Below are 25,028 nucleotides of genomic sequence, written 5' to 3' on the forward strand. Positions count from 1 at the left end.
CTCATTGTTCATGAGTTCAGGTCCCTCATCAGGCTGTCTGCTGTCAACACAGAGTCCACTTTGGAATCCTGTTTCCCTCTCTCTCTCTGTCCCTCCCTATCCCCTGTCCCCACTAGCTCTCTCTCTCAAAAATAGATAAACATTTGAAAAAAGAAGAAGAAAAGATTTAATGCTTGGAATCAGTACATAAAACGAAGAAGCTTTGAGAAAATATACTTGAAACCAAAATTTACTCCTGGAAAGTGGCTTAGTATATAATTCTAAAATCATGATCAACAACAACAACAAAAAATCATGATCCAAGTATTTCATAGAATATTGGATCAAAACACTTGTGGGGTGAAGGATAGATGAGAAAAGTGACTGAGGGAATAAATGCTTATCCTGATAAACCACCACCAACAAAACAAAAATATATTTTAGGCAGTAAAATAAGGAAGACTAGGAAAGAAGGAACAGATTGGAAGCTTAAGATGGCCGATTGGTTTTTCTGTCTTTTCCCCCACTCTCCCAATATTTAAGATGACTGCAGTGATTTACTATAGAACTTTATGTAATGGTGGAAATATTTCTTATCTATGCTGTCCAATACAGCAGCTACTAAGAATGAGAGAGTTTAAGTACCTAGCTAGCTGATGATAGTCAAAGGCAGGTGATCTGGCTCCAGAAAGTGTACTCTTAATCACAATGTCTCTCTGCCTTTCCATGGGCAGTCAGTCTTTAATTATCAAAAGATCCATAATAAACAGCATTGCCTTGTAGTTATTTATCAGTGTCACAATTTTTTTTTTATTTGGACCTTACAACATCCTGCATTATTTAATTACAAAATAGCAAGTGAGGTGGAAGTGAGGATAGTCATGGGTTTGTAATTAGTAGCAAATAAGAATTTGAATGCAACTCTTCTGTCCTTGGAAGCTCGATGTAATTTATCATAGAGCCTCTTCGGTTTGCTCTTGTGGTCTGTATAGGAATCATTGTGTCTACCTTTAATAATGAAAAGTTATTCAGAAAATACTTCAAATGTATTGAAGTAAATATTATCACCAATGTCGACTTTTGTTGTTCTAATTCAACATTCCTTGAAATCACAGCAGCATATCAAGGAAAGAATCTATGGACCTCTTACTCTTGTCATTATAGAGAAACAAATGTTATCATTTTTTCATCTTTGAACAGTATCAGTGCCAGAGAATTGTGAGCAAGATAATGCCTCCAGAAATACGTGACGTGTGACTACTGGATCTAGTATCTAACGTCTCTGACACAGACCTTACTTTAAATTGTCTATACAACTCTACCCTGTTAATCCAACGTACGTCTCTGGCTTGCCTTTACCACGTGCTTAAACAGGATAGGGATGGTTATAATTTGCACAGTTATTGAAATGTTGGTAATACATTTTGTTGCTTCATTTATTTCCAAACAATAATTGAGGAGTTAAAACATAAAAATCTTGGTGACATTAGGGATGTCCATGCAATCCAGCACTACATACAAAGACTCTCGTCCATCTATGACCATGCTTTTGCCTTAGATGATTTGTGTCTGTCACTCAATAGGCCTGTGTCTTTACCATATCCCAGAAAAAGTAATGAGGGGGTTCAATCGGTTTTTAAAATCCGTTTGTGTCATGTGTAATGGTTTTTTACCAACTTGTCAACACCGTCAGTTGTAATCCCACGAACAACCGCTAGGGTGAGACGAAAGAGGCCTCGCTTTCATCTTTACATGGAATCTTGGATGTCGCACGGCACCCTGACGTGCGCCGAAGACGTAGGTGTAGACGATGAACAAAAGAGAAGCCCCATCGTCGATGTGGCTTCTCCGGGCACACCCGCCCCGGGGCGCGCCGCAACGCCGCGCACCTTCGCTCGGCTCCCCGCAGCCAGGCCGGCCCCGGTTGGGCGAAGCGATGGAGCAGGCGGTGGAGTGGAGACCCCATCGACCGTTGAGGACCAGGCGATGGTGGAAGGCAGTGGGGAGGCCGGGTAGAGGCTGGGGGAGGGCAACCGAAAGAGGCCGCGGAGGAGGACGACGGCAGCGGCGAGGGACGCACCGAGGGGAGGCTCCGGCCCTTCCAACAGGCGGGAGCCCAGCTCCAGGGGAGCCCGCAGCTTCCTCCATCTTGGTTGATGGAGGCGGGGAGCGGCGTCTGGGTCCCTCCACCGTGGCGCCCGTCCCCCAGGGCCCCTCAGACGCAGACGCCGGCATCAGGGGCCGTCCCCCCGGCCGAATGGCGGAGCCCAGTTGGGGCTTCGCGGGAACAAGTTTCCCAGCCCCACGGGGTCTGGTTTTGAACTGGTCCCAAGTTCCCACAGCAGTCCCGACAAAATGGAGGACGTCGTCTCCTCCTGCAGCCATGACGGGAGGTGGGGGGACTATTCCCCACGGGGGTGAGGCGAGGGTGGAAGCGCTCCCACTCCCCGCGGCACGTTCGGGAACCCACTTCACCCGCTGCCCCGACCTCCCACTTTCAATCGCTCCAGCCCGTGCCCGGGCTCGCCCCTCTCGGGGGGCTTCAGGAACTGGACAGGGAGGGCGTTGGGGACATCGAGGCCGCGTCTCTCCTCGGGCAGGGTCGTTGGGAGCGGCTGCAGCAGCCTGGGCGCCCAGGCCCGAGCCAGGGCAGGCGGCCACGGCCTCAGATTCGCGGGCTGTCCCGGGCCCTGGAGGGCACCGGGGGCGCCCAGGGCCGGTGCCGGTGGCCGGTGCAGCGGGCGGCGAAACTCGGGCTGCCTGACCCTGACGGACCCGGGGGTGGGGGCGGGGTGGGAGGCGGGGGTAAGGAGGGGAGGGGACGCTGCCGAGGGCCGAGAGCGGGCGTAGGGGGGGAGTGGAACGGCGACGCCGGGGGGGTGTGGCCTGCGCCTGACGGACAGCCTTTCGGACCACCCCCCCGAGGGGGGTCCTGAAGGAAGGCAGATGTAGCCAATGGACGTGCCCGAGGCGCCGCGGCCCGCCTTTCCGGCCAGCCAATGAGGGCGAGGAGGGCGGGGCCTCTCCGGGCTTGGCAGCACCGCCACCGCCTCCGTCTCCTCCGTCTCCTCCTCCTCACCAGCGCTAAACCCGGGACTGGACCAAGCGGAGTTGTGCGTGTGGCGGATGGCGGGGTGGGACTGGGGGTGGGTCAGGGGAGTGGGGGTTCGTTCCGCGGAGCTGCAGCCAGAACCGGGTGAGGCTTATCCCCGCTGTCTTTGCAGTCCAGATTCGCCGGTAGTAGGGGGTGGCTGGGAGCAGCGCAGCCTCGGGAGAAGGAGGTGGAGGCGACTGGGGAGGCGGAGATGCGTGAGCCTCCCACAGAACCGGGATTAATATCCCGCGGCGCGGCCGCAGTTGCCGCTACCGCGTCGGGGCCTCGGGATCTGCTCCGTGCTCTGCTCTTGTCACAGGCGTCTTCGCGTGCGGCCCGAAGGGCTGCGAGAGTGAGGGCGAGGCCGGGAGGGCTGGGTGAGGCGGACGCCAGAGGCGGGGGTCGCTCGGGGGGCGGGGGTTGCCCGGGCCGGGGCGGTGGGAGGTCGCGGGGTATTTTTCCCTTTCTTTCTTGCGGGGGGGGAGGCGGAGGAGGTAGAAAGGTGGGGGGAGGGGCGCCTCAGTTCGTTCTCCCGCTCTCGGGGCTGCGCTCCCACTGTCTCCGCGGTAGCCCGAGGTCCCCAAGTTTTTCGGGGCGAGGGTGCTGCCTCTTCCCCCACCGGGTCCCCTCCGTCCCTCTTCTGTTCCCTGGAGTTTCTCGCCTTGTCTAATTTGGGCGAGTTCTAATGGCGGACAGGGACTGCAAAGTCTCCGAGTCAGAGCAACTGCTTGGGGCAAATGAAGGAGATTTCACCCGGCGGTGACGTGAGCCGCTCCTTACCTCCGAACTGGTGTCCCGATTGACCGGGATAGCGCTGGGTGGGCAAATTTAGGAGGGAATACAACTCTCTTGCTGGCGTCGAGGGAACCTGTTGCCTTCCACCAACCCCGCCCTCGCCTTCCCTTAGAGCAGGCTTGTTCTCCACCTCCCATTCTGTAATTTGAGGAACGAGATTTAGCTACATCTAGTCGTTTAGATCCCTATAGTAGTTGTGTATTTTTTTAAACCTCGCTTCTCCACCGCTCTGGGTTGGGGGAGGGAAGAAGAGCACGGAAACTCCTTGACTTCTTACCCTTTGCTTCCTCCCTCTGGTGGTTAGGAGTTGGTGCTACGTCCAGATGGGCTGTAATTAAATAGTTTCGCAGCTCTCTCTCCTGTCATTCTAGGATCAGGAATCACCTTCAGGCCAGTCTGGTGGGGCTTTGGCAGAAATTAAGGAAGAAGACATACCACTTGTGAGTAATTTTACCCTGCTTTTTAATTTAAATGCACTTAATGCAAAAGTTAGTCGATTTATCTTTCTGTTGTCTTGATGGCAGAGAGCTAGTTGTTTAGATGGACCCTGTCCCCAGAGCCAAGTCAGGGTAATCCCTGGGAAAGCACTGGGAATGTATGCTGATACTTACACCACTGGATAGGATTTAAAGTAGGTTTCACTTTAAATGCTTTGAGTGTAACTTTTTTTCCCCACCTTCTCAGTGGATAAAAATATTTTTTTTCTTTGCTGTTGGATTAAGAAAGAACGTAGGAGCACCTGGGTGGCTCAGTAATTGAGCCTCCGACTTTGGCTCAGGTCATGATCTGGTGGTTTGTGTGTCAAGCCCTCCATCGGGTTTGCTGCTTGTCAGCCTGTCAGCACACAGCCTGCTTGGGATCCTCTGTTCCCTCACTCTCTCTGTCCCTCCCCCACTGGTGCTCGCTCTCTCAAAAATAAACATTAAAAAAAGAAAGAAAAATACTCTGAATTTTCTGTTCTTTTAAGGTTGATGAAGAGAGTGTTTTACATCTGAGAAAGCTTTCTATTTAAGTGCCCTGATAGTCCTCCAGCCAGCATCACATCAGGAGGTACATAATCTAGTTGTCACACTACTTTTAGTTCTGAGATTGACCACGAATTGGTAGTGACAGCTGGATCTCTCCATTATGATGTTGATGTATTTTTCTTTGTACCAGGAAGTAATCTATGTAATGTTTCATTTTGGTGCAATACAATGCCCAATTCTCTGTCAGTTAATTGTTTTTTAACACCAATCCTTGCCTGAATCAGTAATTTTATTAGGAGTCTGAAGATGATGATTTTTTAATGTTTAGTTTTGAGAGAGAGAGAGTGTGTGCGTGCACGCGTGCGCAAACGGTAGAGGGACAGAAAAGGGGAGACAGGATCCCAAGTGGGCTCTGTGCTGACAGCAGAGAGCTTGACATGAGGCTCGAATGGGCGAACCCCAAGATCATGACCTGAGCCACCCAGTCGCCCCTGAAGATGATGACTATAAGAAAAGAATCACTGATTCCACATCTATTATCTGGGATTCAGTACAGTTTTAGGTCCTGCCTATTTTGTTCTTTAAAGCTGTTCCAACACCTTACAGTTGGCGATTGAAATGAAACTTGTGATTAGAATAACTCACATGGTAGTACTCCTGCCTTCTCTTTGGCCTTGTTCTCCTTACCAGTCTTGTCTTTGCACTTAATGCTATTATTCTTCACAGTACACCTTTTTAGTTAGTTAGATCGAGGACACTGTGTCAGGATGTAGACTGCTGTCTAGCTTTTAGGAATGGATATTGTTTTAATTCAGTAATTTTTCTATAATCCCTGCGTGGTGATATTTCACATTCCCTGGAGTTTTGTGAGGTGATGGGATGTAGGCACTGTTCTAGAGCTCTGCTGGGTATTCATAGAAAAAGGGAACCAGTGAGGGGTGAGTTTGACAGGGTAACAAGTCACTGACTCAGTTATTATCACTTAGAAAAGCCATTTTTCTCAGAGTATTCCTAGGTATTTGCAGCATGATGTAGTATAAAGAACTAGGGTTTAGTGCCAGCCAGATTGGAGTTAAAATTGCTGCTATCTTGGGGTGCCTGGCAGGCTCAGTCAGTGAGGCATATTTGACTCTTGATCTCAGGGTCATGAGTTCAAGCCCCATATGGTCATAGAAATTACTTAAAAAGTGGGGTGCCTGGCACTTGTACCCCAATGTTTATAGCAGCACTCTCAACAATAGCCAAATTGTGGAAAGAGCCTAAATGTCCCTCAACTGATGAATGGATAAAGAAATTGTGGTTTATATACACAATGGAGTACTACGTGGCGATGAGAAAGAATGAAATATGGCCCTTTGTAGCAACATGAATATAACTGGAGAGTGTGATGCTAAGTGAAATAAGTCATACAGAGAAAGACAGATACCATATGTTTTCACTCTTACGTGGATCCTGAGAAACTTAACAGAAACCCATGGGGGAGGGGAAGGAAAAAAAAAAAGAGGTTAGAGTGGGAGAGAGCCAAAGCATAAGAGACTCTTAAAAACTGAGAACAAACTGAGGGTTGATGGGGGGTGGGAGGGAGGGGAGGGTATTGAAGAGGGCGTCTTTTGGGATGAGCACTGGGTGTTGTATGGAAACCAATTTGACAATAAATTTCATATATTAAAAAAAAAAAAGTGGGGTGCCTGGGTGGCTCAGTCAGTTAAGCATCTGACTTCAGCTCAGGTCATGATCTCACGGTTCATGAGTTTGAGTCCCACATCGGCCTCTGTGCTGACAGCTCAGAGCCTGGATCCTGCTTTTGATTCTGTGTCTCCCTCTCTCTCTGCCCCTCCTATGCTCATGCTTGGTCTCAAAAATAAATAAACATGAAAAAAAATTTTTTTAAAGAGAATACTTAAAAAGTAAATAAAATTTAAAAACATTAACAACAAATTTCTGCTATCTTATATATTTGGAAAGTGCAAACTAAATAAGGGTAAATAAATGAACATTTATTATGGGCATTTTATAAATGAGTAAATTACATATATCTTCCCAAGATTGCTGTTAAGATTTAATTGACTATAAAAATAGGTAAAGTGCCTGGTCCATAAGTTTTGGGACACACACATATACACATACATACTGTTAATGGTAACTGTAATTCTTATCCTCTAGGTTTTTGTGTTTTTGTTTTTTTTATTACGTGAGATTTCCTCAGGATTATCTTTCAACTTAAAACTAAGTTTTCCCTTACTTTTGTTTTATTTTTAAAATATTTATTTTTGAGAGAGAGCGCACATGTGCACATGCTAATGGCGCAGAGCTCCACGTGGGGCTTGAACTCATGAACCATAAGATCATGACCTGAGCTGAAGTCAGATGTTTAACTGACTGAGCCACCCAAGCTTCCCATAAGTTTTTCCTTTCTGCTAAGCTTTTAATATCTGGAGGCTCTTTATTATGTTAGAAATGTTAATTTGGGGGGTACCTGTTGGCTTAGTTGGTAGAGTATGCAACTGTTGATCTAGAGGTTGTAAGTTCAAGCCCCACGTTAGACATAGAAACCACAAAAAAAAGTTAATTTTCTATGATCTTTACTCATCACCCAGATAGAGTACTGATAATTTTGTAGTTTTTCATTTTACGTTTGTTTTTCCTGCATTTATCTATCGTTCTTTTTTTTTTCTCTTTTAACTATTCCTATTAGAAGCTTTCCTCAGATATTTCATAATTCTTGACTGGTCTACTTGTGATTAAGAATTCGGAACTAGAAAGCAAATCAGAAAAGTGTGGTTGGGCTTTCAATTTGGGAACTTCACTGTAGAATGGTTCTTTTGGCCAATTGATGGAGAATCTCTAGAGTCATTATCTTTAGGTCTTTTCCTGTTTTTGTTGGTTCCTAATTTCATAGAGAAGAGTGTTTCTGACGCGCCTGTGTGGGTCAGTCGGTTTAGCGTCTGACTTCAGCTGAGGTCGTCATGAGTTTGAGCCCCGCATCAGGCTCTGCTGTCAGCACATAGCCTGCTTCGGATCCTCTGTCCTCCTCTCTCTCTGCCCTTCCCCTGCTTGTGCTCTTCTCTCAAATATACTTAAAACGATTTTTGTTTTTAAAACATAGGTGAGTGTTCCTGAGAAAGAAGTCTTCCAGGGAAGAGTCAGGTCCTGAAAGATAAAGGTCTGGATGCCACCTCTGTGGGAATCAAGTGGGAGGAAACATTTCGTATGCATGATATTGAACCATTCATCCATGCTTGGTGAACCCCAGACAAAAATCTTCTGTTCTATCCAAAGAATAAAAGTCTAGAACCTTGTGCCAGGGTAGGGAAGAACCTGTCATCATCAACATGGAGGGAGACAATAGTTCTAGGATCTCCCAACCTCATTTTAGCTCCCCCATCCCCTGTTCCAGAGATATCTGCACCTCCTGGTTTCTGAGCCTTTTGAAGATTCTACGGCATAATCAGGAAGTTTCTCTTAGCTTGTTCCATCACTATTTTAGTTTGGCTGTCTCAGATCCACCGAGGTAGTTACTCATCCATTTGCTCTTCAGCTTACAAAATCTTGTTGCTTTTTTTCTTGTTCTTCCTTTCCTTGTGTGTAGGAACCTTACCATTGTTTATGGGGGTTTTAGAAAGGAGTGAAGTTAGTTGTGTGTGATTAATCTACCGACTGAATCCCTACCAGGCTATTAATTTCTAGATAGTAATTTTGTACTTGGACACTTTACTAATTCTCTTGCTATTTGTTGTAGTTGTTCATTTGAGCTTCTTTATCCTATCTGATTACATTTTTATACCTCCAGAATCATAGCACACCTTTATTTTGTTTCTGATCTCAAATAGGAATGCTTATAGCAGATACTCACTAAACATGAGTTGGCTTTCGAGTTGAGATTCTTTTTATGTAAATATATAAATATTTTTATAGTAAGACCTGTTCTGTGACAATATAAGTCCACAAAGATGCAGTAGGACATGTTCTAGGACTAATTAATGATTAACAACGGTTTTTGTGGGGCGCCTGGGTGGCTTGGTCGGTTGAGCATCCAACTTTGACTCAGGTCATGATCTTGTGGTTCACAAGTTCGAGCCCCACGTCAGGCTCTGTATGACAGCTCAGAGCCTGGATCCTGCTTCAGATTCTGTCTCCCTCTCTCTTTGCCCCTCCTATTCTCATGCTTTGTCTCTCTCTCTCTCAAAAATAAATAAACATTAAAAAAAAAATTCTTAACCGTTTTTGTAACCTATGTCCTAATTATCTTTTATAGAGCCTACAGAATATAGATGGCCAAAAAAATGAAACTTTGAAACCATAATTTTTTTTTATGGTGTGATTTTTTTCCCTAAGATTTTATTTTTAAGTAATTTCTTTTTTTTTTTTTTTAATTTTTTTTAACGTTTATTTATTTTTGAGACAGAGAGAGACACAGCATGAACGGGGGAGGGGCAGAGAGAGAGGGAAACACAGAATTGGAAGCAGGCTCCAGGCTCCCAGCTGTCAGCACAGAGCCTGATGCGGGGCTCGAACTCACGGAGTGTGAGATCGTGACCTGAGCTGAAGTGGGACGCTTAACCGACTGAGCCACCCAGGCGCCCCGATTTTTAAGTAATTTCTGTACCCACCATTGGGCTCAGACTCACAACCTTGAGATCAAGAGTCGCATGCTCTAGTGACAGCTAGCTAAGCACCCTAATAATTAATTATTTTTAAATACTTTACTGTTGATTTTAATTTTTGTAGATTCATAGAGCAAGTTAGTTTACCTTTCTTATATGTGCTAATCTTGTCATATTAACATCTCAACGTTTCTATTTTAGCTTTAAACCACTGACAGATTCTTTGTAATGTAAATTTTGTGTAATTGTATGTAAACATTGAAAATTGAATGGCTATTAAATCACTCAACTGATAAGAATATAACAAAAACTTTTGCAACTTTTAAAAAGCATATTTTAAAAACTGACCATGTATGCTTAAAAATGGTTAAAATGGCAAGTTTTATGTTATATATATTTTGCCACAAATTTTTAATTTCCTTCAGGAAATAAAAACAACTGAGATGTCACTAAAGGTAAATACAAAAGGGCAAAACACTCTTTTCTTTGTTTTAATAAGTCTTATCTGTACCCCTAATTAAATACCCTGTTAATTTTACAAAGTTGTTACCAATTACCTAGAGATAGTCTGCATTTAACATTCTTATTTGGTCTGCAGCCTAACTGTTTTGCATGGTGGTGTTAAAATCTTTTATCAAATTTCTCTGTGCAGATTTTCCTTCCTTTCCTTTTCCATTACTTGAGATTATATTAATTTTCATTGTATCAAAATGAAAATATGTTAAACATTGGTTATCAGTTGTAGATATTAAGATACCAAAGGAGACTAGCTAAATGTTTAAGATTAGACACTTGTTGAAATCCCAGGATGTAAGCAAATTATTTGCCTGAATACCTTCTCATAGGAGAGGGATTTAACTTTTTTTACTTTCTTTAATATGATCCAGTCAGACGCCAGGGACTTACATGTCCAGTTATCTGAATAAAAACCTTGGAATTGTATATTATCCCCATTTACAGTTTATAGTTTAGAAAACTTAATTAATGAGGTGAAGTAATTTGCTCAGTGCCACACAACTAATCGCTAAAGTGTAACTTTTTCTGTTTGTGGATATTATAGAAGTAGTCAAAACTTTTCTGTAGTCTTCTGTTTCTGAAATTAAAGTATTTGGTCAAATTATATGCACAGTGAGTTTTAGCAGTAGTTTAACTTTTTTATAATCTGTGATTTGAGAGTAGATGAATACTTAAATCTTTTTTCAGAGATGGAGGACTGCAGTGAGCAAAGCATGAAGAATGGTCTTTCTTTTATTTTCCTTGAAAAGATTAAGACATGTCACCAGAGGATACTGTGGCGTCAGCAATAGCCCTTTTCCAGAAGTTGTTCTTCTCTGTTGTAGGTTTATTCAAATATAGATAGAAAGGACTAAGAGAATTCATGTATAACAGCTCTTATATGTCATAATTCAGTTTAGGCTAAATTATTGCCTCTTTCCTTTGAAAATCAACCATGTAACCAGTTTACTGGATGAATGTTAATCATGATCCCAACTTTTGTGGTTTTTATAACCCTTTTAAAGTGGTCTCTTAGATTTGTTATCTTTTCTTTAAAATAGACTTTCTGAATGTTGATTTTGTTTTAATAAATTCATCTTAATAAAAGATAAGTAATTTCTAAAAATTGTTTTATACATTAATTGCATATAATATACTGGCTATGAAATCGATTCTAGAGTCAGATTTCTTAGATTTCAATCCTAACTCTATCCTTTGGACATTTGAACAGGCTATGCTGATTACGTATCTTCTGAGTCTTCATTTCCTAATGGGTAAAATGGGAAAAAGAATAGTTTCACTTCACTTTTATAAGCATTAATTGAGTTAATATTTAAAGATATAACACATACTAAGAATAAACTTTACTTATTGCATGACTTTATTATCAATTAAAATTAGTTGGGAAAATTTTTGAATAGAAATGTTATGTAGCATATTTCAGTATGAGTTGTTTAAAATGGAATGAAGACTGCCATATGAAATGAGTTTTCTTAATAATTTAATACCCATACAGTTCCCACGTTCTTTATTCTTGGAATTCTAAGAACATTGAGGCTGTCGTATATAAACTTACCTCAGCTTTTCATTTTTTTTTTTTTTCAACGTTTTTTTATTTATTTTTGGGACAGAGAGAGACAGAGCATGAACGGGGGAGGGGCAGAGAGAGAGGGAGACACAGAATCAGAAACAGGCTCCAGGCTCTGAGCCATCAGCCCAGAGCCTGACGCGGGGCTCGAACTCACGGACTGCGAGATCGTGACCTGGCTGAAGTCGGACGCTTAACCGACTGCGCCACCCAGGCGCCCCCCTCAGCTTTTCATTTATCATTTCTATGTACTTACAAATATTCCAGTTATACTTAGCTTTTCCTTGTCTTTCAGATAGAGTTGATTTTTTTACTCATAATCAGTTTCATTACCACCTGTGCACATATCTCCTGTCTACTTTTAAGGTCCTTGCTTCATCGGTTATTTACTTTTCCAGATTCTTCAATTATGTCTGTCTGCTGGATCCTTTCCTTCGTCATACCCTAGTGCAGAGTAGGTTCACGGAAGTATTTGTTGAATATTAATGAATGCTAAGAATTTGAGGCCTAGAGTTAGGGCCTGGGGTTTAAGTTCCACTCAGTCTTACCTAGAACAATTTAGTTGGTTTTCCTTTCCTGATTTGTAAAGTAGATTAAGTTATACCTATATTATGGAGCTGTTTTCAGAATTTTACATGAAAAACCCGTAGCATAATGTCTGGCAATTTCTGGACGAGGATAAGGAAGATTTAATCAAAGTTATGTTAGAAGCGGAGAATTTGAAAAACAGTGACAAAGACGCTAGAGCAATAAGGATTAGATGATAGTCACTTATTTTAGTAGACAAAAGTATAGTATAGTGATTGTATTTGGATCCTGGGTGATTGGTGTTTGATAAATGATTTTGTTACTATTTCCTATTTCAAAAGAAGACTTAGTTTTTTTTTCATTGTAAAGGGTAAGTTAAATTGAGTACTATGAGTGCATTTTTTAAGGACTACTACAAATTGGATGATTAATTTCCATCAAACTCTGAGGTAGGCATTAAATGGTTAATGAGAGAGGAAAAACAAAATGAGTAACAATATTTTCCCTGAGGGTTGGATAAAACTCACCAGAATTTAAAATTTCATTTGTGCTGTTTCATTGCAATAAAACACAATGATCATAATATACTAGAACTTTTGTTATTTATTTTCCTCTGTTACAGGTTCTTTGGCATGGATAAATGTTCAGTGAGAGGATTAGACTTGGCTGAACAGACTCCTGTTTTATTAAAGAGTAAAGCCATGGCAGCTAGCCTCATGGATGTTGGAAATTCATTTGGTGGCCCAACTAGTTCTTTAGTTAATAGATCTAGAAACTCATCAGTGGAAGATGATGATGATGATGATGATGATGATGATGATGATGATGATGTTGTATTTATTGAATCTATACAACCTCCTTCAACTTCTGCTCCAACAGTAACTGATCAAAGAAATTTTATATTTGCTTCATCAAGAAATGAAAGTCTACAAGGAAATTATTCCATAATTCTTCCTTCCTCAAGAGATTCAGCTTCTCAGAAGGGAAATATAAGTGAGACAATTATTATCGATGATGAAGAGGACATAGAAACAAATGGACAAGACAAGAAAAATTCTTCCAATTATATTGAATGGGGACTTCCTGGAACTAAAAATAGAACCAAAGATTTGGATTTCTCCACTTCCAGTCTTTCAAGAAGTAAGGTAAATGCAGGAATGGGTAATAATGTTATCACTACAGAATCGACTCTGAAATTCCTATTGCTAATGTTACAACCTTAGAAACAGGTATAAGCTCTGAATGCTGGGCGAGATATGAACTTAATGATTACACGTATAACATCACTGTAGAATACCAACTTGGGAGATGTCGCTAAAGGACTTCAGTCAAGTAATTTTGGTGTTAATATACAAACATACGCCCCATCTTTGACTTCACAGACCAAGACTGCAGTAGGACCTTTTAATCCTGGTAGAATGAATGTGGCAGGAGGTGAATTTCAGAATGGAGGATTTACAACTCATCATAGTCCTGGTAAGCAGTAAGTGATTTTATTGATCTTCTATACATGAAATACTTTTTTTTCTTGACTTTCATATTAAGATAGAATATTTTACTTGCAATCTACTTGGTCCCTGATTTTTCAGAAATTAAATCTGTTTTACCCACTGCGATTTACATCTGAAGTGTTTTAATTGAAAACCTCCATAATTACTACAACCACCTACCTAGTTTCTTTTTTTTTTTTTTTAATTTTTTTTTAACATTCATTTTTGAGAGAGACAGACTGAGCATGAGCGGGGGAGGGGCAGAGAGAGAGGGAGACACAGAATCCAAAGCTGGCTCCAGGCTCTGAGCTGTCAGCACAGAGCCTGACGTGGGGCCTGAACCCATGAACCACGAAATCATGACCTGAGCCGAAGTCAGCCGCTGAACTGACTGAGCCATCCACGTGCCCCTAGTTTTAAATCATAGAATAAAAAAGTGGATAGTGAATTGAAGAAATAAAGTAATATGTAATAATTTAATTTTATTTAAAATTTTTTTTTTTTTCTCAACGTTTATTTATTTTTATATATAATATTTGGGACAGAGAGAGACAGAGCATGAACGGGGGAGGGGCAGAGAGAGAGGGAGACACAGAATCGGAAGCAGGCTCCAGGCTCCGAGCCATCAGCCCAGAGCCCGACGCGGGGCTCGAACTCACGGACCGCGAGATCGTGACCCGGCTGAAGTCGGACGCTTAACCGACTGCGCCACCCAGGCGCCCCAATAATTTAATTTTATTTAACTTATAATAACATAACTTGAAATTTCAATTTTTGCATTTCAAATGTTTACTTTTGGACTGCTTGTCTCTTTATTTTTGTTTTAAAATCAGCATATTATTAGTTCCTTTATTTTAAAAGTTATTTTAAAAACCCTATATAGTTTTTTAATTTTTTTGTCTATTTATTTATTTATTTATTTTTGAGAGAGAGAGCAGGTGAGCATGTGGGAGAAGGGTGGGGTGGGGGGCGGGCGGAGAGAATCTTAAGCAGGCTCCACAATCAGCACAAAGCCCAGTGCAGGGCTCATACCCATGACCCTGAGATCATGACCTGAGTTGAAATCAAGAGTTGGACACTCAACCCACAGAGCCACTGAGGCACGTATAGAGGCCTACATTTTTAAAGCTTATATGGACAGTCTTTTTCTGATAAAGTTAAAATATAATGAAAATTATTTAAAACTTAGCAGATCTTTTTGGCAGCTTTGTCATGATTTAGTGTGGTGTTTGTTTGAGAGTTAAAATTTTTGTTTTGGTATTGGTTTTTGGTCATTTTAGTGCTTTAAGCTATTGACCAACTTAGAAGTTTAGGAAAGGACTGAAAAGGAACTAGATTTAAGAGCCTCATTACTGCTTCTAATGGAATGCCAGAATTTTTTTTCTTTTTTTAAATTAATCTTTTTCTCTGGTTATGAGAATACTACATGATTATTACAGAATATTTGTAAGAAATTATGGCTAGAAATAAAGTATATTTCACCTTATCCTACCAGCTAGCAAGGACTACTCCTAAAATTTTGTTTTCAGTCTTTTGCCTCCATGGTTTTAAAAAATATAATTTAGAGCACATTATATATAATTTTGTGTTTCTGTTGGTTTACTTAATCTAAATTTTCACATCATTTTAAAAATAGAATTTTCCATGTGTATAAGATTTTTGTCTGAGATAACACATTCCTCTACCTTTTTATTAGCATTTGTATAGTATCCCATTTTTTACTGTTGAAACTGTCCACTAAATTTCTTTGTCTACATCGTTTATTATTTCTACAGGACAGTTCTCAAACATTTTGGGCTCAGTTTCACTCTCAAAAATAATCGGGGGCCCCCAAGATTTTTTAATTTATATCAATTATGTTATTAGAAATTAAAGTGTAAGACATTTTCTTAAGTATTTAACAATAATTACATATTATATGACAAAATATAATTTTTAATGAAAACTATTTTCAAAATTTAGTGAACAGTGCCATTTTTTCACATTTCTGCAAATCTCTTTAAAGTCTGGCTTAATAGAAGATAGTGAAGTGTATGGTATCTCCTCACATCTATCTATTTCTACATTGAATCTGTTGCAATATCTTGTTTTGTTTGAAGTATAAAAAAATCTGGCCTCACATAGGTATTTGGTTGTAGGAGGGAGTACTGTTTTAGTGATCTTTTTAGAGAATTATGGATAGTTACGGGTTTTTTGATAACAGTCCCGAAACTTGATAAGTGGCAGTTTCTTAGAGGTTCTTAACAATGTGGAATCTGAAATCATATAACGAAGTTTTCATACTTATTACATTAAGATTCATTGATCTGTGGATGGATCTTTTACCTTTGTATGATTCGGTTACATTGTGCTTTGGTCAAATAAAAAATATATATATTTTGAAAATATCCATTCATTGAACTTCTAGATGCTGATGTGTTATTTTTTTTTTTTTTTAATTTTTTTTTTTCAACGTTTATTTATTTTTGGGACAGAGAGAGACAGAGCATGAACGGGGGAGGGGCAGAGAGAGAGGGAGACACAGAATTGGAAACAGGTTCCAGGCTCTGAGCCATCAGCCCAGAGCCCGACGCGAGGCTCGAACTCACGGACCACGAGATCGTGACCTGGCTGAAGTCGGAGGCTTAACCGACTGCGCCACCCAGGCGCCCCTGATGTGTTATTTTAAATGTTGACACTTTAGAAAGCTGTCAAGGTGACAGTGGTGGATACAGGTTTTCAAAGATGTTGATTTTCACTTGAAAGCTCAAATTTTCTCTTAGCAACAAATACTGTCATTTTTCTTGAAGTGAATTTTTCTTGATTTGTTTTCAAGAAAATGTCAGTAATCAGTTTGTTAGTTATTCTTTTAAGTAAAAATGGTATTTCGTGAAAAAAGCCTGGTTTAGCTTGCAATGTAACTATTTTATAAGTGCTTTTCCTCTTTGCCTTCAGACAACCATTGTATTTTGGTATGAAACATAAGTGTTTTAGGCATGCTTCCCTGTTCATCACACAGAATATTAAGATGTAGTCAAAGGCTGAAATCTAGTAAAATCGATACCAATTTTTATTATTTCATTGTGGACATCTGTTTAATAAATAATAACACTGGCCTTTGTCCTTAGGTCTTAGGACAGAGACTAAGTCCTTGGAATTTCCCAAGTATTGGGATTGTCTTTTCTATTTACGAGCCCTTTGGATCACATCTGAATTTGTTTGGGCTAAGACTTTGATCAGAGGAAGGCTGAGAGAGGGTCATCAGAAGGACCCATTAAAGACCCAGCCTCGGGGCGCCTGGGTGGCGCAGTCGCTTGAGCGTCCGACTTCAGCCAGGTCACGATCTCGCGGTCCGTGAGTTCGAGCCCCGCGTCAGGCTCTGGGCTGATGGCTCGGAGCCTGGAGGCTGTTTCCGATTCTGTGTCTCCCTCTCTCTCTGCCCCTCCCCCGTTCATGCTCTGTCTCTCTCTGTCCCCAAAATAAATAAATGTTGAAAAAAAAAATTAAAAAAAAAAAAAAAGACCCAGCCTCTAGGGAGGAGAGGAAGGCTAGACATTGAGTTCAGTCACATGCAGTGAATAAGTCTGTCAGTCATACCTATGCAATGAAACACCAGTAAAAGCTAGACACTGAAACTCAATGCAGCTTCCTGGTTGTTGAGCTTATCAATGTGCCAGGTAGGTAACACACCTGCTCCAGAGAGAGTAGGCACAGAAGCTCTGCATTTGGGACCTTCCAAACTTTTACCCTTCTTTATCTCATTTGATTGGTCCTGATTTGTATCCTTTATATTAAAACTGTGATTGTGGGGCACCTGGGTGGCTTAATCCGTTAAGCCTCTGACTCTGGATTTCAGCCTAGGTCATGATCTCACTGTTTGTGGGTTTGAGCCCTGCATTGGGCTCTACGCTGACAGCACAGAGCCTGCCTGGGATTCTCTCTCTCTCTCTCTCTCTCTCTCTCTCTCTCTCTTTCTCAAAAATAAATAAAACTTGGGGGAAAAAAAACTGTGATTGTAAGTATAGAGCTCATCTGAGTTCTATGAGTCATTCTAGCAAATTATCAAAGCCGAGAGGATAACTAAATCGGGAACCTCCTTGATTTATAGCCAGTTGGGCAGAAGTATGGGTGGCATCTGAAATGACTGGCAATCTTGTTGGGGGCTATGCCATTTAAACCTTTGGGGTCTGATGCTAACTCCTGGTTAGTATTAGAATTGTATTGACCATTTGGTGTTGGAATAACAACCATAAATAAGTGAAGGTGATACTTTTTCTTTTCTCAGATATATGGTAGTGAAGAAATACAGTTCAGTTCCACTGCCAGCAGTTATACCCATCGCTGCTTTTGTTACCATTATTGTAAATGCCAACAGTGAAAAATGCAAATAATCTTATTATTATTATGGAAATAGTTTGGCCTCACAGATCCCCTATTATTTCTTTTTCTAATACAGTGTTGGATAGCATTGGTGAGAGTATAGAGCCTTGCTTTGTTCTTGACCTGGGGTTAGGGTAGGGGGGCATTTGACGTTTCATCATTATTAGTTCTTGTCAGATATAATTATCTTTTTTATGTTTATATAATCATTTGTTATTTGAAGTTGTTTCTAGTCTTTGCAATTGTAAACAGGTTTTTCATGAATATCTCTGTAAGTTGACACACTTCTTTAGAAAAGTTTCTGTAGGTGGAATTGTTAAGTCAAAGTGTCAACATATTTTTATTTTTCATTTAGTTTAATAATTTTAGTTGGTTTTTTTTGAGAGAGAAAGAGAGCACATGTATGGGGGAGGGGCCAAAGTGGGAGAGAGAATCTTAAGCAGGTTCCTTTCCCAGCATGGAGCCCACAACCTCAGATTATCACCTGAGCTGAAGTCAAGTGTCAGACGATTAACTGACTGAGCCACCCAGGTGCCTCCTCATCAATGTATTTTTAAAGGTTTTGATGGTTAATGAAAAATTGCCCCCACCAAAAAATGGTATTACTTTCCTTGCAGCATAAATTTTTTCTCCATATTGTAAGCTTGGGGGTAGGAGTGTTAATGTTTGCTGAACTGATCATTAAAAGGTGGTGTCATCTTAATTTACACATCATTGAATTTTAAAAAATATATTTGCATACTTTTTATGAATTTATGTTTGCATCTATTTATTATTATGTACATCTTTTGTTTATTGAATAAGAATTAAACCTGAGAAATCATATCATGAAAACTTGTGATCTCTTTGATGAAACAATTGAAGATGTTGAAGACTTGAAATAATGTCCATTGAAAATCATCCTTTTGGATCTGTGTATTTCTTTTACTTACATTTTATTTTAGAATTATTTATTAAATTTTAAATAGCTATTTGTGTAAGCATGAATTCCATCTTATGTATATATAAGCTCTTAAGTGCAGTTAAAACCAGAAACCTTGCCATGTATTTTTTTATGTTTCAACCTTGGCCATTTTTCACCTTCTGAATAAGTTTAAGTTGTGTATTTATTGGTAAATGTGGATAAGTAAGATGCTTTTCAACTTAAAAGCATAGCATAGACTGATAATATAAAAAGCATCCTGTAGTTAGATGCTATACCATCATTCCACTGAAATTGTGGCTATAATTGAGACTTGAAAGTGTTATTTGGAAGTGGTTTTGATTACTCTTGGCTTGTCATCCCTTTATCTCACTAATTCAAAGTGTATTTTACATTTTTATATTTTCTTATCATTTAAAGTATCAGTGATTTTAAAATACAACAAAGAAAACATTACATGGCTCAATTGACACTCATTCATCTAAATGGAGATGTTCTTAACTACATATGTTTAAACTGTTTATGATATATGACAACAAATTTCTATTGTTTATGAAGGGTGGATGAATTTACAGTGTTCCTGAGCTCTCTAAAATTCTGTTTTTGGGGACAAAAGTGACAAAACTATATCCTTTAAATAATAACCGTGTAGGGGCGCCTGGGTGGCGCAGTCGGTTAAGTGTCCGACTTCAGCCAGGTCACGATCTCGCGGTCTGTGAGTTCGAGCCTCGCGTCAGGCTCTGGGCTGATGGCTCAGAGCCTGGAGCCTGTTTCCGATTCTGTGTCTCTCTCTCTCTCTGCCCCTCCCCCGTTCATGCTCTGTCTCTCTCTGTCCCAAAAATAAATAAACGTTGAAAAAAAATTTTTTTTAAATAATAACCGTGTAGAATTCTAAAAAGAAAGTTTACCAAGCTGTCAAGTGAAGAGTGATGTTTGAAGCTGGGGCTTCTGGATGGCTCAGTTGTTGGAGTGTACAACTCTTGACCTAGGGGTTGTGAGTTCAAACCCCACGTTGGGTGTAGAGATTACTTTAAAAAAATAATAAATTAAAAAAATTTGTAAATGTTTGAAGCTTTCTTAAGTGTTAAGTCAACTGTGAAAAGGACAGTCTTTTTGTCATTGTTGCTATTTTTCCCTCTTTAACTTGAATATAGCAAGCATAGTAATAGTTGTCTAATTTTAGTATTGGCCCTAGGTTTTGTTTTTGCTTTTGCTTGCTATTAGCATTAGTAAAACTAATTTCTACCGGACTTCTAGAAGAAGATGGCACCAATTACATTATTATTATAATTTTTGTTACTTACAGCTTCTCCAGAGTGTCTTATTTTAGTTTATCTGTGTGTTCTACGTCTAAAAATTGAAGGATTTCCAAAAAAGGAAAAAGAAAAAAAAATAAGAGCAAGATGAAGATTTTTGGAGTTGAGTTACATAAAAATACAGGGCTTATAGGTTCAAATTTCATCATACAAAATTATGGCTTTGCATAAAGTACACATAAAATTTTGCATTTCATCTTATAAAAATAAGATTATTGTCCATTGACTGGACCTTTGAATCATTTAATCCTTACATTAACTTTTAGTGTTGACTCTATTTCAGTGAAAGTTATATATTCATCACCTATCTTTATATATAAACAGCAAAAATCTCATCACAGAAAATACCTATAATGTAGAAATTGCTCTTGCATCTGTTTTATTTTTTATTGCATTATAAACATTTCTGGCCATTATTCTGATTTTAGGGCATTATATTTCTGCTCATATAAATATAGTGGAAAAATGAGGGCTCTAAGATCTAAGAGAAGGAGCCTCTGAGAAGTAATCTGTTACTTGTGGCTGCTTTTCTCTTGTGGGTGTGTGTTCAGTTCCAGAAAAAACTGCAGAGAAAGGCTGAAAATCTAAGTGGAACTTTGAGTAGATTCACAGAGGCCCACAAAGAGGGATACTGGTAAAAAACAAACATGGGGCACCTGGGTGGCTCAATTGCTTAAGCATCTGACTCTTGGTTTGGGCTCAGATCATGATTTCTCTGTTTTGTGAATTTGAGCCCTGCATTAGGCTTGGTGCTAGCAGCACAGAGCCTGGCTGGGGTTCCCTCTCTCTCTTTCTCTCTCTCTCTCTCTCTTTCTCTCTTTCTCTCTCTCTGTCTCTCTGTCTCTGTCTCCCCCCCCCCCCCCCACTTCTCCCCAACTCGCATGGTCTCTGTCTGTCTCAAAATAAACTTTAAAACATTTTTTAAAAACAAACAAAAAACCCCCAAACCAACAAACACAACCTTTCCAACCTTTAGTTTGGGATGCTGACCTAATCCAGAGCCTCAAATTTTTTTCAGTTTTTTATTTGTTTGTTTATTTTTGAGAGAGTGCAAGTCAGTGAGGGACAGAAGATCTGAAGTGGGCTCTGCGCTGACAGCAGTGAGCCTGATGTGGGGGCTCAAACTCAGGAACTGTGAGATCATGACCAGAGCCAAAGTCAGATGCTCAACCAGCTGAGCCAACTAGGTGCCCTTCAGTTTTTCATACAAACAGAATGAAAAGCAATCAGCAGCATGAAGATCCAAGGCCATATGCCAGAAATCAAGAGGAAAACAGACAATAGAAGCAAGGTTTTGGGATCCAGATAATAGGATTATCAGACAAAGATTCTAAGGAACTAATCATTTTAACTGCAGGCTGGGCAAAGCTGAAGAGTTGTAAGTGAACTGGAAGAAATCTCAGAGAATCATCCAGATTGAATCAGAGAAGTCAAAAGGGTGGAAATCCAGAAAAGAATGTAAAAGATGTATGACACTTGATGAAGAGGACATGTATTTAATGTTCCGGAAAGAAACAAGACAGAAGAGGTACAACTGAGAATTTTCTAAAATGGAGAGAAAGCATTAACTTACAAATTAAAGAACATTTACAAATCCAAGTCCCAAGCAGGATAAATACATTAAGAAACTATTAGAAGACATATATAGAAATCATAGTCAAAATTGGAAGCAATCCAAATGTCCATCAACAACAGGATGGATGGGGCGCCTGTCTGGATCAGTTGGAAGAGCAAGCAGCTTGGGATCTTGGGGTCGTGAGTTTGAACCCCACAACGGGTGTAGAGATTACTTAAATAAATACAACTTAAAAAAAATAGGGCAGATAAATAGTACTAGCCACATAATGGAATTTTCAACAGCAGTGCAAAATAATGAACTACATATTCAGTGTGAATGAAATTTACAGACAAGATGTTGAGTTAAGGTAATCAGGCACAAAAGAGTACATACTGTATGATTTTATGTATGTGAATTTCAAAAAAAAAAAAAGAGAAAACTAATCTTTGAGGTCATAATACGGATGGCTTGTGGGAAAGGCAGGAAATTATTCAGTGAGAAAAGCCAGGCTTCTGGATGGTAGTCATGCAAGTATATTCATTATAAAAAATTTAATTGAGCTCCACACTTAAGATTTATAAACTTTATGCATACATGTTATTCTTTAACATGCAAAAACAAACAAACCCCACTGAGACACCAAAAGAACTTTTCACTAGCAGACCAACACTAAAGAAATACTAAAATATTTTTTAGGCAGAAGAGTTTAGATGCAGGAAGAAATGAAGAACACCTGAAAGTCAATAGTGTGTCTAATATTTATTAGATTTTTAGATAAGTAATGTAACTTCTAGGTCTTAATTTTCCTTGTATATAATGAGGGATTTGTACCAAATAATCTACTTGGCCCCTTCTCTTAAAACATACTTGGGGTAGGATATGGAAGAATTTGATTGAGAGGTTAAGTTTAACCTGTAGACACAAATACCAAAAATAAAATGAAATAAAATAAAAATTTGATGAAATAAGAAACTCTGAAATTTCCAGAAAACAAATAGTTGTGGTATTAACAAAGGAAGCATTTGCTTTATGCACCAAAGCTAAAGTGAAAAAGAAATTTCAGAATCTAATTATTGTCCTGAGCATACATTGATGTCTCACATTCCATAGTTGTATATAAATATGCTTCCCTTAAGTATGGATAACTCCCCAAAATTACAAAAACCAGTATTTTTTCTTTGGGGTTCTTATTTCTCCCATATTAATGGTAATAACAAATCTTGTAATGGTTCCTATCCTTTGTTTCTGTCATTTATTAAATCTAGTTTGGTATCTAGATGATACGCAGGGAACTTTGATCCCAGAAGAAGATGATACACAACCTATATTTGTTATATAGATGAATATGTAATTTTTGTTTTCTTTGGAATGGTTCAGAAGTAGGAAAATTGAGTAGTAATGAAACTTCTGAGTACTAGGTGATAAAAAAAAAAAGTTCATTGTACTATATTCTGTATTTGCCAGCATGTCATCCTATGGTCTGAGAGAGTTGCTTTTGTTACTTGTTCCATTCTATTTTTGCTTGTAAGATAAAGGTATCTTGAAATAGGACAAAGAAAATTAGATGCAGTAGGTGGGTAATTTAAAACTGAAAGTATAGTTGTTAATGTTAGTAGTACTTTGAAAGGCCTTTGAGGATGTGATAGGTGGAGGGGGGCCATAGACTTCTTGTTAATGACCAAAGCTATTTTTGAAGAGAGGTGACAGAATAGTTCAGTACTCTAGGGCCTCAAAGCTTCATCATCATGCAAGAGTTAGTTAGAAAGGCAGAACCCTGGGGCACCTGGGTGGCTCAGTTGGTTAGGCATCCGACTTCAACTCAGGTCATAATCTCACGGTTTGTGAGTTCAAGCCTTGCATCAGGCTCTCTGATGTCCGCACAGAGCCTACTTCAGATCTTCTGTCTCCCTCTCTCTGCTCCTCCCCTGAGCTTGCATGTGCGCATGCGCTCGCTCTCTCTCTCTCTCTCTCTCTCTCAAAAATAAACATTAAAAAAAAAGAAAGAAATGCAGAACCTCAGGCCCTTCCCTAAACCTGTTGATTTAGAATCTATGTGCATGTATGTATATATATATTTTTAAATATTTGACTTTTAAGTAATCTCTACACCTATTGTGGGGCCCAAACTCCCAGCCTCGAGGTCAAGAGTTGTATGCTCTACTGACTGAGCCAGCCAGGCACCCTTAGAGTCTCTGTTTAAACAAGATTCTTAGGTGATCTCGTGAATTTTAAAGTTTGAGAAACATTACTACCTGTACATAATATTGTACCATTTTGAAGCTAACAATAATATATGATGGAGGAGTCCGTGTGTGAAGTTAGGAAAACTGAGACTTTGCAGAATAATCCATCACCTATATTAATGATTATGAAATAATATTTAGAAGGCTGAGAAGAAACTGTAGAAAGAGTTGCTTTAAAAAGTATTTTGGAAGGGTGCCTGGCTGGTGCAGTTGGTAGAGCATGCAGCTGTTGATATTGAGATCATGAGTTCAAGCCCCACATTGGGTGTAGAGCTTACTTAAAATGAATAAATGAAATTTAAAATAAATAGTGGTGCCTGGGTGGCCCAGTCAGCTGAGCATCCGACTTAATTTTGGCTTATGTCAGTGGTCTCATGGTCGTGGAATCGAGCCCCACATTGGGCTCCGTGCTGAGCATGAAGCCTGCTTAAGATTCTGTCTCTCTCTCTCCCTGCTCCCCACCCTCTGTCCCTCTCTTCTGCTTTTGCTCTCGCTCTCTAAAATAAAATGAGTAAGAAGTATTTTAGAGGGGAGTATAATGATGTTCTGCATTTGCTTGAAATACACAAAACACATTGTTTAGAGGGATGAATAGATGTTGATAAAGCAAAAATAATAAAAGAGGAGAGAATAGACTTGGTGGGCATATGAGTGGTCACTGTAAAATTTTTTCTTTTCTATGCTTTATATTTTTCGTATTAGGAGGAAGTGGTTATGAAAATGGACATCACATACCAGATTCTGTACTTACCTTTTTTGCTTTATTTTGTAATATATTAATACTTTCTTCTTTGAGACAAAAAAGTGGCTAAATATTTTTTTTGCAAATGCCCTGTGTACCAAACATACTGCTTTACTATATGCATTATCTCATTTAGTCTTCATAACACTCTGATGAGTTAGATATCATTTCCAGTTTGTAGTTGAGAAAACCAAAACACAATTTAATGTACTTGCACCATCCAGTAAGTTAGGAAATGCATTTTGAACCTAGGGTCCTTAAGAATTGATAACTACCGCATTGCACGATTCAAGGGCCACCATTTACAGTTTGGGCACAATAGAGTATCGTTCAAATACAAAGTGGAT

At 39.7% G+C, this 25,028-nt stretch overlaps 2 protein-coding genes across 2 annotated transcripts in view; one reads left to right on the forward strand and one right to left on the reverse strand.

The window, feature by feature from the left end:
• Positions 1-1,397: 1,397 nt before the first annotated feature.
• Positions 1,398-11,964, reverse strand: LOC147584912 (uncharacterized). The gene is made up of 7 exons (XM_086717713.1): positions 11,914-11,964; positions 11,181-11,202; positions 3,854-4,006; positions 3,630-3,755; positions 3,173-3,543; positions 2,877-3,119; positions 1,398-2,745 (listed from the first exon to the last, which is right to left on the reverse strand). Exons 1-7 carry the CDS (start codon positions 11,962-11,964, stop codon positions 1,669-1,671), a joined length of 2,043 nt encoding a protein of 680 aa, XP_086573839.1. The 3' UTR covers positions 1,398-1,668.
• The window catches only part of ZMYM5 (zinc finger MYM-type containing 5), a 33,413-nt gene continuing 11,540 nt past the window's right edge, over positions 3,156-25,028 (forward strand). The window contains exons 1-4 of the mRNA XM_086715512.1: positions 3,156-3,175; positions 4,240-4,308; positions 12,674-13,196; positions 13,434-13,527. Coding sequence (XP_086571638.1) covers positions 12,684-13,196; positions 13,434-13,527 — 607 coding nt within the window. The 5' untranslated portion in view covers positions 3,156-3,175; positions 4,240-4,308; positions 12,674-12,683. The remainder of the gene's footprint in view (positions 3,176-4,239; positions 4,309-12,673; positions 13,197-13,433; positions 13,528-25,028) is intronic.

This window comes from Puma concolor, chromosome A1 (genome assembly GCF_028749965.1).
Source record: "Puma concolor isolate L17-30 chromosome A1, mPumCon1.1.hap2, whole genome shotgun sequence".
Classification (NCBI taxonomy): domain Eukaryota; kingdom Metazoa; phylum Chordata; class Mammalia; order Carnivora; family Felidae; genus Puma; species Puma concolor.